The sequence below is a fragment of the Primulina tabacum genome, chromosome 18 (genome assembly GCF_025594145.1).
Source record: "Primulina tabacum isolate GXHZ01 chromosome 18, ASM2559414v2, whole genome shotgun sequence".
NCBI lineage: Eukaryota > Viridiplantae > Streptophyta > Magnoliopsida > Lamiales > Gesneriaceae > Primulina > Primulina tabacum.
This window is the reverse complement of record NC_134567.1, coordinates 2,670,221-2,681,130: the sequence shown is the minus strand read 5'-3', so window position 1 is coordinate 2,681,130 and position 10,910 is coordinate 2,670,221. Positions and strand designations below refer to the sequence as shown.

At 35.8% G+C, this 10,910-nt stretch overlaps 1 protein-coding gene across 2 annotated transcripts; it reads left to right on the top strand.

The window, feature by feature from the left end:
• Positions 1-6,160: 6,160 nt before the first annotated feature.
• Positions 6,161-10,485, top strand: LOC142533422 (glutaminyl-peptide cyclotransferase). 2 transcript variants are annotated; one of them, XM_075640176.1, is made up of 11 exons: positions 6,161-6,532; positions 6,959-7,015; positions 7,948-7,983; positions 8,146-8,210; positions 8,508-8,571; positions 9,257-9,374; positions 9,467-9,564; positions 9,667-9,737; positions 9,818-9,845; positions 10,056-10,158; positions 10,244-10,485. In XM_075640176.1, the coding sequence occupies exons 1-11, from the start codon at positions 6,251-6,253 to the stop codon at positions 10,348-10,350; spliced, it is 1,029 nt and encodes a 342-aa protein (XP_075496291.1). In that variant the 5' UTR covers positions 6,161-6,250; the 3' UTR covers positions 10,351-10,485. The 2 variants fall into 2 exon arrangements, with proteins under 2 accessions (XP_075496291.1, XP_075496292.1); XM_075640177.1 differs by having other exon boundaries at positions 6,162-6,532; positions 10,104-10,158.
• Positions 10,486-10,910: the final 425 nt, after the last annotated feature.

Sequence of the window (10,910 nt, the reverse complement as noted above, 5' to 3'; positions counted from 1 at the left end):
GGGGCAGCCAAGATCAGATCCTTCTTCCTTGCCATTAAAACTGAATTTTGAAACTCATAATGGACCAAATGAGAGGTTGCTGTCCATTTCTGAATTTCCAACAACCAGGGGCTTGAACGAACGGACAAATCTGATCCTAATGCATCCTATTACGTGTATAGATGTCGCCTTGGGAGCCTGGAGTCGAACCATCCACCTGAATATACACAAACAAGCACAACCGTGAAGAGCATCATGAAGGGGCCGAAATCTGCACTTTGTATTTTTCTGAAAATTCTTGATATATTTCGGTTATGCTATAAAATGATGATCATGTAACATTGAAAATATGATAATAGGACTTGATTTAGGTTTTGAAAGGATCTAGACATGCCTTGGTTATCGTTTGAAATAGAAACGAAAAGAAGAGACGAGACGGCGCGGAGGAGACGGAGTTGCTTGCTTCTCTACCTTTCTTGGCTCTCGATTTTTCTTGCCTTTCTCCCTAGATATGGCTCACGATTTTCTAATCTGAATACAGTCTAAATTTCGAAAAGGAGAGGGGAGAAATGATGGTTATGAAGGTGAGGAGAAGGGTGCACTATAATAGGATCATATCAAGACTAAGTCTTCTCATTTGAATTTTGAATTCTAGTTTGATATCAAAAGATTTGTTGGTGCTTGCTAGTTGTAGTGGCCGATTATTTCCATCCTAATCTAGACTAGGATCATGCTAATTAATTAATAAATGGAGGTTGATAGATAATTGGAATTATTAGCATGCTAAAAGATGGCAAAGAATTGGTCAAGGGTGAGTTGGCAAATGAGTTGATCAAAAATCTAAGGGGGGCCGAAATTTTAAAAAAAAAGGTAGGGGAGATGTTGATTATCTAGTCAACTAATAATCCTTAAAAGCCTTACTAATCCTTTAATTAATTTAGTGAGCTAACCCCTTAATTAAGCAACTTAAATGGGCTTATTTCTTAATCACCTCAAGCAACTTAAATTAAATCCTCACACCTTCTTTTTAACTTAAATGAACTTACTTGCTAGCTAAATTAACTTCTGGAAATATTTCTCAAATCTTAAATTCTATCTCAAAACTCCAACTCCAGTCCGGCCACAATGAAATAACTGAAATGCTAAAAATCAAACTACTGAACTGAAAAAAAAAAATAATTAACTTCAAAGAAATGCATTTAAAATAATCATGCAATGAAGTCAACTAAATTTTAAAAATCTAGAATTATGCATGGCTTATACGTCTACTGATTTACGGGTTCTACACGTCCCTCCCCTCTCATAGCAGCCTCCACGTCAGAAAAACCAGCAGCAAGAATGCTCCTTCATTGTCATTCAAGAAAAGGTCTTCCCCCGCTCCTCTGGCGCCTCCTCGACGTGAAATTCTTCAAGTTTTCGTTCATAAATCATCAAGGCATGCCATGTATCTTTATTTTTTTTGCATAATTCACGCTATATACCTGTTGCATGTGTGCCATGGTCGAAATGTTATAGATCTTGCATATATAAACGCTTATTCCTTTCACAGCTCACGTTATTTGTTTACCATGGTGCAAGGAGCGTACGAGAAAAGGTCTTTAGGGGCTGAATATGTCGAGGAGTATGCTGTCACTAGGCTGGAGTCGAGATCTGGTGTTGTACGCTGGAGGCCGTGAGTCGTAGGGCCAAGTTTGGTTCGGTTTTGGGGAGATCGCGTGAAAGGGGTTTGAGCTGGTGGTGCAAGGGCCGATCTAAGGCTTGGATCAGACCCTGGTGGGTCTGAGACATGGCTTAGGATGGCTCAAATGCTGCTGGAGCCACCCTTGTGCATTCCTTGGTGACTAGCTAGTGTATAAGAGTTACGGCTTGCATGGGGCTGTGATCATGGGTTCAGCAGGTCCAGAGGGGTCCTTGGGTGATCAAGGTGAGACGGGTTTGGGGCTGGTCCTCATGGTCGTGAGCTAGATGTGAAATTATGGAGCATGGTTGCATTAGGGTTCGAACTTGGCAATTGCTGGAAATTCCAGCAGCTTGTGGCCTCATTTTGTGGGTCTTAGTGGGCTAGAATGTGTGGTTTAGGGGCTTGTAAGATGTATCTTAGGCATGGTTTAAGTTTGAAATAATGGTTAAGTTTCGGGTCAATTCAGGTTAAAACCGAGACTCCGGTCCAAGTTTTAAAACGAATCAAATAAGCTTTGAAACGAGCTCGAGTTTACTTCTAAAAACTATATTTAAATATGTTTTGGGATATTTGAAGGATTTTGGTAACCTTCGGGTCGAAATTTTGAGGTCCAGGGGTAAAACGGTCATTTTGGGTTTCTAGGGGCAAAATGGTCATTTTGCACATGGGGTGAGATTTTAGTCCCGGAAGCGCCCTGAGCACATATTTGTTATGTTTTTAAATGTTTATGCATCATGTATATGATTTTTATGAAATTATGAAAAATATATTGAATGCTCGATTTTAAGAAAAATTTACGTACGTGCATGATTTTTATAAGTGATGAAAATCATGATGTTTTGAAGAATGAGAATTAGTTATGACTAAGGATGTATATGTAAATGCTAATAATGAGGCCTAGACACAGTGGATGGGTAATACTGCCGCTGATGTCCGACAGTCGTCGGGTACCACGGTATTATGTACATGGATCTATCGTACAATGATGAAACGATAAAGATGATACGAAGGTCACAACTAATGAATTAAATTCAATTAAAGTTAATACATAAGTATTTGATGATACAATGAGCTGTTTTGACACGTTATGATTTCGTATGACACATTTTCGTTTTTTTTAAGTTCGTGAAAGGTATGTTGATCACAATATATTTTTCACTGTTGTATGCTATATATATGTATTTGCTATAATGGTACATGTGTATTGAGTCTATAGACTCACTAGGCATGATTGATGCAGGTAAGCATATTGATGAGGAGGCTGGAGGTGTCGAAGTCTGAGTAGGCAGGGCTGGGTGTGCGCACATGACCCGAGGACCTCATTTTCCGCACATTACAATTTTATGAGAATTGAGAGGATTTGAACATTTTTATACATTAGTTTTGATACATTGATGATTACTAGGATTTTTACTCTTTTATGTATGTATATTCTGTTGGACGAGTTTGACCATTTTAAACTGCACTATTTTAAATTGTCAAATATTTACGATTATTTTTAAATGGTATATTTTTCAATAGGGTTGCATGCATATAAAAAATTTAGATGTTTATTTTCGAAAATGTGAGCTGTTACAAAAAAAAAAAAAAATCCGCATTTTAAATTAGTAGATGTTACAGTAATGGTTGTAAACTGGCAAAATTTTCAGTTTTATCTTTGTATAAAAGTCTTTCATTTTCTCATACTCCATTTGATCTTGTTCATTCAGATGTGTGAGGACCATCTCCTGCTCCCACGAAAGGGGGGTCAAGATATTATGTTTCTTTTATTGATGGTTGCACTCGTTATTATTGGGTTTATATGATGAAACATATGTTTGATTATCTTGCTATTTTCAATTATTTTAAAGCTATTGTGAAAAATCAACATTCAGCTGTCATCAAGTGCTTTCGTTGTGATTTGGGGGGTGAATAGACTTCTAACTATTTCTCTTGTTTGTTTGCTTCAAATAGTACAATACGTCAAACCTCGTGTAGAGAAACCCCTGAACAAAATAGTATTGAATAAAGAAAAGATAAACATATTATTGAAACAACTCGCTCTTTCTTATTGTCTTATGATGTTCCTAGTGTATTTTGGGATGAAGCAATTCTTACTGTTGTTCATGTGATCAATAAAATTCCAACTTCACACAATTTAGGTTTTTCATCCTTTGAAAAAATGTATGGTCGTGCTCTTGATTATTCTTCATTACGTGTTTCTGGTTTTACCTTTTTTGTTCTCCGACCACACATTGAGCGCAATAAGTTGTCTTCCACGTTCTGCTCTGTGTGTTTTCTTGGGTTGTGGTATTGGTAAAAAAAAGGATATTGTTGTTTTGATCCAATTAGTCAAAAACTGTACGTCTCTCGTCATGTTGTGTTCCTTGAACTACCTGTTAGTTCGCATAATATGACACATGCATATCTTATTCCTATTTACCGACCCTTTTACCTCCAACACCAACAAAATCTTGCCCACGACAACGCCCGAAACTCCTGCTCCTCCAACTTCTCCTACGAATTTCCAATCATCTCCTGGCATTGCGGATAATCGTCAACTCTGCCAGTCCACTCGCGTTCGTAAGTCTACTCAACTACCTGATTTTGCTTACTCTTGTTATTCTAGCTCTTTTGCTTCATTTGTTGCCTATGTTCATCGTCTCTCTAAGACTTTATCCTATAGCGAAGCCGTTGGTAATCCACTTTGGCATAAGGCTATGGCTGAGGAACTGACTGCTCTTCATTAGACTCATACATGGGATTTGGTTCAGTTGCCACCAGGAAAGCACGCATTGGATCTACAAGATCAAAACCAAATCTGATTGATCTGTTGAACGATACAAAGCTCGTCTTGTTGCTAAAAGTTACTCTCATAATCATGGCATGGATTATGAGGAAACATTTGTCCTCATTACTAAAATGACGACAGCTCATACTCTAATTGACATTGCTTCTGTTCGTCAATGGAAAATCTCTCAGATGGATGTCAAAAATACCTTCTTGAACGGTGATCTTCACGAAGAAGTTTTTGTGGCACCTCCTCCTGGTGTTTCTAACCAACTTGCTGAAGTTTGCAGACTTCGCAAGGCTCTTTGTAGTCTCAAACTAGCTCCATGTGCTTGGTTTGAGAAATTTTCTATAGTGATTATTTCACTTAAGTTTATTCCTAATAATCATAATTCCACATTATTTGTCAAGTGTACTCGTGCAGGTCGTATATTTTTGTCTTTATATGTTGATAACATGATAATCACTGATGATGATATTGATGGTATTGAGGCTTTAAATTCTGAGTTAGCTCGTTGCTTTGCTATGAAGGACTTAGGTTTGCTACGTTACTTTCTAGGAATTGATGTTGCCTATTCTCTAAAAGGTTATATTTTATCCCACTCAAAGTACGTAGCAGATCTGTTTGAGTGTGTACGTCTAACTGATAATAGGATAGTTGATACTTCTCTTGAGACTAATGCTCGGTACTCTTTGTCGGATGGATCTCCTTTGCCAAATCCTAGTTTATATCGTACTATTGTTGGCAGCTTGGTTTATCTCACTGTGACTCATTCAGATATTGCACATGATGTTCATGTAGTAAGTAAGTTTGTCACTACACCAACTACAGTTCACTGGGCTGCTGTTCTTCGCATTCTCAAGTATCTTTGGGGCACTCAGTTTCAGAGTCTCTTGTTTCCTTATACTTCTTCCTTGGAGCTATGTGCATACTCTGATACTGATTGGACTGGCAATACCAAAAAATCATAAGTCGACCACTGTCTTCTATATTTTTCTTGGAGATTCTCTTATCTCTTGGAAAAGTAAGAAACAAGTTGTTATCTCTAGAGCATCCACCGAAGCCGAGTATCGTGCTATGGCTTCAACCACTTGCGAGATTGTTTGGTTACGTTGGTTGTTTGCAGATTTCAGTATTCTTCTTCGTCATCCTACTTCGTTATATTATGATAATCAGAGTGCTATTCAGATTGCACGCAATTCAGTTTTTCATGAGAGGACAAAACATATTGAGATCGATTATCACATCACTCGTTATCATCTCCAACTTGGCACCATCGCGTTACCTTTCGTTCATTCTTCTTTGCAAATAGCTGATATGTTTACCAAATCACATTTCGTTTCGCGCTTCTTTTTTTGTTTGAAAAAATCTCAGTGCTTTTAGCTGTAGCATCGTGATTATTCTTTTTGTAGTTTAACCTAATACAACATTTTTTGTAATCTTTATCATTGAGTTCGCAAGATAATTTACCTACAACAAAAACTTGTCTCAAGTGCATGTGTATCATGCAAAGTAATTATTTTACATTAAAATACAATCCGATAATTAATTAATGAATATATTTTGTAAAATGATCTCATATAATATATAAGTTTAATCTTTATTTGTGAGAAAAAATCATTATTTTTTATATAAAAAATAATGAATTTTTTACTAGTAGGTTGAATCAAAATTGACAAGTATTTCATAAGAATTTTTATATTTATTTAGTATTGCAATATATGGGAGTCACTCGAGTCAAATCTGAATCGTACGTTCAGCAAGGAACCTAAACCAGCGGTCGCATCCGAATTACCGCTGATGAGTTCTCTATCTCCGCCATGGCGACCAGATCGCTGAGGAAAAAGTTCAACCGGCGGTCATCGACTTCGAATTCCATCAGTCTTCAAAGTAATCCGATGGCCTCCTCCTCCCCGCCGTGGCGTTTGACGTACAGAAAGGCCTCTTTCTTCATTTCAGCTGTTTTGTTTGTATGTGTTCTTGTTCTGCTAAGCATTTCATGGAACATACGGAGTTCGTTCGGTTCAGACCATCGTTCGGATCGGATTTACTCTGCTGAAGTGGTGCGTGCGTTTCCTCATGATCCCAGTGCCTTCACTCAGGTCATTTTCTTGTCAATTTAATGTTTTTCCAAGAAATTGAGGGGGTCGATCAATTTCTGCTGTTTAATGTGATTATAGAGATTGGAAATAGGCTCTTTATGATGTTTTAATCTTGATGATGTTTACTGAAAGCACGATTCTGGAACGTTATTTGGTTTCGATTTGTATTCCTTTGTACTTTGTGGGGGTTGTTATGTTTGACCGGAAATTCTGATAATTTTCTGGTTTACTGTCTTAAATCAAAGAGAATCCTGTTTTCGACCTTCTAACCAGCCTTTGTTCACAATAGAACTTGTTTTATGTTGAGAAATTCTCCTCAAGTTTCCTTTCCATTTCTGGGAAACTGTAAATTCTATTTTATAGTGTTTGTGAGGTGCTGAAAACTTTTGCTCCCCTCATGAGATTAAGATTGTGGTTTGCTTGCAGGGGCTTTTGTATGCAGGAAATGATACATTTTTTGAATCAACTGGGCTCAATGGACGTGTAAGTTATCGTGTGATTTGGTCTTAAGTCTGGGCAATACATTTATGCTTGTTCAGCATGTCGCTCTTATTTTCAAGTTTTTTCTGAGCATCATGTTTTCATATATGCCCAATACTGTTATAATGTGTTCACCATCTTGGTATTCTAGGTTTGTGTTTAAAAGTATTGGCAACGAAATATGTTTTAAAAGATACTCTAATCATTGTTGGGCAAGCACATTAAGCTAAACATTGTACAAGTATCTGAAAATTGTTTCACTTAAGCCTCTAAATATCATTATGTTGAACAAAAGGATAATATGCATTACCTAGGCTGGCTAGTATCACAGAGTTTCGCAACAAAAGTATCAATTTATAGAAAAATATTGTAACAGTTCATTATTTTGACAGATAACATTTGAATTTAGAAGCTTTTAAGTTATTAAAACCACCTCTAAAAAAAACTAAAAATAGTTGAGATTTCATTTAAAAAGTGGTTAAAAAAAGTACTTTCTGGAAGAGCTAAGATGTGGCTCTTGGGCCTTTACTTAAGCCTATTTTAAGCAAATGAAAGGAAAATATCCTTTTACCGTGGTATTCAAACATTAAAACTGCTGTTTTTATTTTAAAAGCAGCACTTAAATATTTAAGTATTTTATAATCTACATCTGTATCCAAACTGGCCCTTAAAAGCTTGATTCCAATTCATGTACAAAGTGGTGCTGACCATCACATTTTATGCCATTCTACCATGCCATTTATTGGAGAAACTGAGGCACAGTATGGATGATCCATTGCATACTGCTGTAGACATTGTACGTGACATTTTTTACAATAACTACTGTGTAGGTCAACTGAATTTATTTACATTCTCTTTGCCATGAGTACATAAACAGCACTGTGAATTTTTGCTTTGTGCAATTTATTGTTTTCTTATTCTTATTTCTATTGCAGTCATCTGTTCGAAAGGTTGCTCTTGGGACAGGGAAGGTAATATTATAGAGATTGAATACAGAAACAATACATTTAGTTTTGTTTTAATCCATGCTTACCTAAATTAAGTTAGGATGTTCTGAATTTTACAAGCATAGTGCAATATCTACATTATCTGGCTAGACGATTAATAATAGTCCTTGATTTTGAGTGTTGCAGGTTGAGGCCATTCATGAATTGCAATATTCTTATTTTGGAGAAGGATTGACTCTTCTTGGTGAAAAGTTAGTGACCAACCCCCTGTGTTTTATTTATATTTTACCTTTATTTTGTGAATAAATAATCTAAGTATCAGTATTAGAAAAGTTTGGTTGTAAAACACAAAAAATTCATATACTGATAAACACTGTCTCAGGTTATTATATATCATCAATGTTAGAGATGGTTTCTGAATTAACTGTATTTTTCTCTCTTTTTTTAGCCTGGGATCGATTATGTGAACATAATTTTTGTTTTATTTTATTTTATTACTTTTACATGGAGTTCCTAGTTCTGATATAGTAATCCAATGTACTTTGTAGGTTGTTTCAGGTTACTTGGTTGCAGAATACTGGTTTCGTATACGACCGAAATAACTTGAGCCAAGTTTGTTCTTCACCTTTCTACTTTTCTGAATCTTTTTCTGTGTCTTATATGCTTGTATATTTAAATTGATATTTTTGAAATGAGGATAAAGGCTAGAATATATTTTAGTGCTATTTTGTTTCTACTTTTGAAGTATCTCCAAGCATGTCTTTCAGTGTTACGTTGGACTTTTTTTTGAATGTGAAATTATGCCACTACCGAGTGGATGGGTTGAAAAATTTATAAATTTCAGTAGCAGCCCGACTAGTAAAGTTTGCAGCTATAACTGATGCTTCCACATTTTACATTTCCTAGGAATTTCTCATGCATTCAACGCTGTAATTGTAAATAATGATACATCCTTGCTTATATGGTCATTTTTTTCATGTAGGCTAGCATTCAATAAATCTGTGGTGGCATTATGATTTCAGCCTTCTCATTTTCTGCAGTATGTTCATATCCTAGTTTTCTTGTTAAATGGAGGTTAAGTACTTGATCCATGAATTCAGTAATAAACTTTTTTCATTGACAATTATTCTAACCAAATCAACGGTTGTGACCCTGTATTGGATCTTGTTTTATTCCTAGACCTCCATTCTCGTGCGATTCATTTGTAAATTTCGAACTATAGAAAAGATCATTTACACCGTCTTAATTTCTTGATATAGCGAGGTCTGCGTAACTTAATTATCTGCATCATCTGCAGATTGGTACATTTATTAATCAAATGAAAGATGGTTGGGGGTTAGCAACTGATGGCAAAGTTATATTTGGCAGTGATGGAAGCTCTACCTTGTACCAGATCGACCCTCAAACATTTAAAGGTATATGTCATTTTAAAGTCAGCATTCATTAGTACCATTTTGGAATTGCTATAAGGTTATATTGTCGGTTTGCTTTTCTTGAATCCACTCAGTTATTATTAAACAAATCGTGAAGTTCAACGGACACGAAGTATACAACCTAAATGAACTGGAGTATGTGAATGGTGAAGTGTGGGCAAATGTTTGGCAGGTATGACAGAGGACCTCTATGTGCTATTCTTGTGCCATGCTTTTGTTTTTCTTTTTTCATTTTCCTTGTGTTTATTTGTGTATATATATCCTTTCTTCATAGACTGATTGCATCGCTAGAATATCGGTGACAGATGGTGCGGTCTTGGGATGGTTATTCGTTCCAAATTTGAGGTTGTGCCTAGCTTTTCTCAGTATTAAAGATGAGCTATTCTCTCTAATAATCAGCTCATCGTTTGACTTTGATATTACAGGGAATCGTTGCTAGCATCAGGAGCACGGGTAAAATGCTTGATATTGCTATTTACATGCATGATTACACTGTCGATCTTCTATGCTGCTATAACATGGATGTAGATGAAGTTCCGTAGGAGATAAATCTTTTTGAAATTTTTTGGCGGCACAACTTTATTCATCTATATTTATGAAACAGAGATGAAATCTGATTAAGAAAATAGATGACATGCATGGTTCTATTGTGTATGTTGTCAGGAGATTTCTTTGTGGATGTCTGTTAATTCAAACTCGACAATTTCTCAGGGCATCGATGTTTTAAATGGCATAGCATGGGATCAAGAAAAAAACCGGGTTTTCGGTAACACATACTTTTTCGTTTCACATGAATCTAACGAGCAAATCTCCCATATTCTCAACATTGTTCATTTATGCTTTTTGCGCAGTGACAGGAAAACTATGGCCAAAGCTGTATGAGATCAAGCTGCGTCAATGGAAACCGTTCAATGGTGATATTGGGAGCTTCTGCATAACTAGACCGCACCATTTTTGAAAACAGTGGAAAGATATTTTTTAGATTAAATTAAATTTGTAGAATATATATTTGAGATCGAGAAAAATATTTAATAATTCAATCTGTATTTATGGATAATTTGGTTCTATCAATGTGATTGGAATATGGTGCTTACCAAGTGTGTGCTCAAACTTGACCATATTACCATGCAGTATGCATATTTTTTAAAGAAAATTGTGTACGTTTCGTTATGTTTCCAACATTTTTTAGAAACATTTCCTGGAAATATATGTATATTTGCGTGTGTGAGAGAGAGAGAGAGTTGATGTTTGATACATTGCACATCTACTGTGAGCATTTATGTGAATGTCATCGAAGATATTTATCTATTGAATATATGATTATGATATGTATCCATCACAATGTGAGTTTCACTGAAGTGATATCTATTTCAGTGACATCTATTTATTGGATATATTGTGTTGATATATATATCCATCACACTGTGGTCATCTTTACTTTTTTGTTTTCTGTTATCAATGAAGGTTGAACTATATTAAATTATTTGTACAAAATTGACATTTAAAATTGTATCTTAC

Excerpts from the sequence above, each read along its gene's own strand:
- LOC142533422 (XM_075640176.1), top strand. The coding sequence starts at position 6,251 with ATGGCGACCAGATCGCTGAGGAAAAAGTTCAACCGGCGGTCATCGACT. Across the intron at positions 9,375-9,466 it reads CGACCCTCAAACATTTAAAG|TTATTATTAAACAAATCGTG; the intron begins GTATATGTCATT and ends GAATCCACTCAG. Across the intron at positions 10,159-10,243 it reads AGAAAAAAACCGGGTTTTCG|TGACAGGAAAACTATGGCCA; the intron begins GTAACACATACT and ends CTTTTTGCGCAG.